At 44.5% G+C, this 3,232-nt stretch overlaps 1 protein-coding gene across 1 annotated transcript; it reads right to left on the reverse strand.

Annotated features, from left to right (window-relative positions):
• Nucleotides 1-1,406: 1,406 nt before the first annotated feature.
• Nucleotides 1,407-2,491, reverse strand: LOC109465430. The gene is made up of 2 exons (XM_019762702.1): nucleotides 2,482-2,491; nucleotides 1,407-2,343 (listed from the first exon to the last, which is right to left on the reverse strand). The coding sequence occupies exon 2, from the start codon at nucleotides 2,331-2,333 to the stop codon at nucleotides 1,446-1,448; it is 888 nt and encodes a 295-aa protein (XP_019618261.1). The 5' UTR covers nucleotides 2,334-2,343; nucleotides 2,482-2,491; the 3' UTR covers nucleotides 1,407-1,445.
• Between the last annotated feature and the right edge of the window lie 741 nt (nucleotides 2,492-3,232).

Raw genomic sequence — 3,232 nt, forward strand, 5'->3', positions numbered from 1 at the left:
GGAACTCTTGTTCAACTTATTTTATGCCGCCATCAATACAGGGGACAAATACATGACAGGACAATACACATTTTCACCTGAGCGAAGTGAGGAAAGTCGTGTAAAGGGCACTAGATCGGTGGCATGTCAGGACTAGAACCCGGGACCTCTAAGTTCCGAGTCGCGCACTCTGCCGCTACGCCACACGACCCCACATCCAACATCCAACATTACTGTATTCAAATTAAAGTTGCAATTTATAGGCATTTGGGTGAGCACTACATCCGGGATTCGAACTCATGACGTAGCCTCTATCAGTCTTCGGGAGGAGGCTGGAAAGAGTAGAAGTTGGCCAAAAAAGAGAGATAACATGCCAGGGGAGTCGGTCCGCTAGAGGGGTCCTAGAGAGTACAGTTTGCCGTACTGGTTGGTTTAATGCTTAAAATATCTTCAGCACTGAGACCTTGGACCCCGACAGTCTATCTGCGCACCCTACAAGCACAGGCATCTCCTCTGACGTGGTAAGTCAATTGTTCTCCGAATCAGCTGACAGATATCTCTCTATATATTCAAACAATCTAAGCTCTCCATTTAATAACCAGAAATTAAGCCATGTTCACATTTGTCATACATGATACAATACTAATTATATATTGTACTCAAATCATCAAATGTGATGTCGTATCATGTACTGTATCATGTATGGATTAGTTCTGTTTACTAGTATCTAACTTCTCCCTACTGTACAGGTGTGACCTACTGCATTTACTTGTACCCACTGGCATCACAGCCACCCGTCAATCTCCATTTGTCAAGTTCTGACAGAATATGAACGTCTTCCAGTTCTCACTACAGAACCCACAAAGCACAGTACTCAAGGTAGGCACAAAATATACACCATTTATATGTCATTGCTGCCATTCTGCAGTCCTTATTCTACCATTTTCAGATCTCAACTATCCTCATTGTTTTTCCCAGTTCGCCCTCCCTAAATCTACTCCAAAGAAAACCATTACAACATCACACTCACTCTCTATCTTGCTTTACATCATTTAACATAAAACTTCACATTTTTGTTTATGTAAGAAGTTAAGAACACAACTCTTTAGGTAGTTCTAGGAACTCACTGCCTTTACATATTCCTGCTATCAACCACAAATGTTCTCTTTTCTGCCATGCTCCAACATAGTAACTAACCAGACTTTTACATTTTCAGCATGTCTACACCACCATCAACTCAACTGCCTATTCTCTAATTCATGGAAATGAATTATAAAATCAACTCAGACAAGTCATCAAAGTCTCATGACATTCTGGCATGTTCCAACACATTCTCTGATGTGTTTTAGCCTGGTTACCAAACCTATTATAGCTCCCCAGTCTTACAGCTATTGCGGAGAGACTGTAGGACTCTGGAGCTATAATAGGTTCGGTAACCAGGCTAGATGGGTTGTACACTACCAAAACTATTCTCCACTTGGTCCCTCTGGGTTTGCTGCATCCTGTGTGTCAGCTTGGCTGGTGTTCAGATATGGTAGGTACATACGAGCCACAGCGTTCATAGAATTGTACACACACTGCCGCCCAAAAGGCAGTTCAGATGACTCTCTCCAAACACCTTCAGGCCTGTCATACACGAAAACCTCTTGAAATAGCTCTAGCTCGTCATCTTGATTCGGGGAATCATAATCCACAATTGCATGCAGCTTATTTTGGAGTACAAAGAAGGCTCCATTTTCAACGTATATGTTTGGATTAACATGAAAGTTTGGGACTGGATGTTCAGACCAGCTGTCTGCTTCTGTATCATACACCAACATGTTGGAGTAGCCAGGATCCATCCAAAAGATCTCTGTTCCCATGGCACCTGCCATACCGAAGTCTAGTTCCACTTTAGGACTGTAGACTGACAGGGCTTTCTTGGACCACCGGTCTTCCCTTGGGTCGTACCAATGCATCTCTGCAAGTGTGAAGAGGTAGATGTGCTGATTGCAGGACACTGCAAAGAGGCAGTCAAACTCACCAATATCAGGTGTTGAACAGTTTTGCCACTCATTCTTATGCTGGTTGTATTTCTTCAATACCGGTACCACTGGATATTCATCAACGTAAAAAAGATGTCCATCAACTTCCATCAGGTATGGACGTCCCGGTTTTTCACATCCTTTGCACACAGTAGACTTTTGTTCCCACTTGTTCTCAACATGGTTGTATTTACACAGATAGATGCTGTCTGGATCTGTAGCCAAGCCATAGATCTCATTATCACAAGTAACCACACCCCTGTATGGACATACTGGTTGGTCATAGTCACACCTGATGTACTTCCCTTCTCCTGGGTTCATCCACAGCATCTTTTTACCACTGTAAATAAAAGGTAAGATACATTCAATGATCAGGACATACAATGTTGGTTCTAGGATTTAGGAAGATAATGCTGAAGAGAAATTCAAACTTGAAAACAGAGTCAAAGAAGAAGAACAAGTATAATATTATACATACTTCACTTCATGACGCAATAGCAAAGATAATAAATGCTATGTTCAGCAAAGGAGAGGTCATAAAAGCCATGGGTCAAGGCGTTCTTATCCCTCTACAAAAACCAGGCAAACCGCGAGGTCCATGTAACAGCCTCCGGCCGATAGTTCTGCTGAACGGCGTTAGGAAACTCTTTTCGCTCATCGTGCTGGAACGCTGTAAACCTCAGGTAGATCTATATCTGCCACGCTCACAGTCCGCTTACCGCCGGGGCCATAGCACAACCGACATCGTTTTCACCAAGAGAATCCTGGCCGACTTGGTCATGACGAAGGTGTGTGACTTTCACATCCTTGGTATAGATCTCAGCCGTGCCTTCGACACCGTGGACAGAGCTCAGCTCATATCGGTGCTGAAGGACGTGGTAGACGACGATGACATAGTGCGAATGGTGCATGCTCTCTTGACAGACACCACCCTCGCGGTACGCGTCCGAGGAGAAGCAGCCCCTCCGTTTGAAGCAGTTGTCGGCTCACCCCAGGGTGACAGCTTAAGTCCACAGCTCTTCAACATCTACTATGAGGCAGCCCTCCGTGATCTGCGTGAGACCTACCCACCAACCCCTGCCGAAGACAAGCGGCTCAAGCTACCACCAGAGACCCAATATGCTGATGATCTTGATTTCATAAGTACATCCCACCAACATCTAGAAAACATACACGAGCAGGCGATAAAGGTTCTGCCAGAATGGAAGCTACAGGCCAATGCCACCAAG

The sequence above is a fragment of the Branchiostoma belcheri genome, unplaced genomic scaffold (assembly GCF_001625305.1).
Source record: "Branchiostoma belcheri isolate BF01 breed outbred unplaced genomic scaffold, Haploidv18h27 scaffold15, whole genome shotgun sequence".
NCBI lineage: Eukaryota > Metazoa > Chordata > Leptocardii > Amphioxiformes > Branchiostomatidae > Branchiostoma > Branchiostoma belcheri.

Excerpts from the sequence above, each read along its gene's own strand:
- LOC109465430 (XM_019762702.1), bottom strand. The coding sequence starts at position 2,333 with ATGCTGTGGATGAACCCAGGAGAAGGGAAGTACATCAGGTGTGACTAT.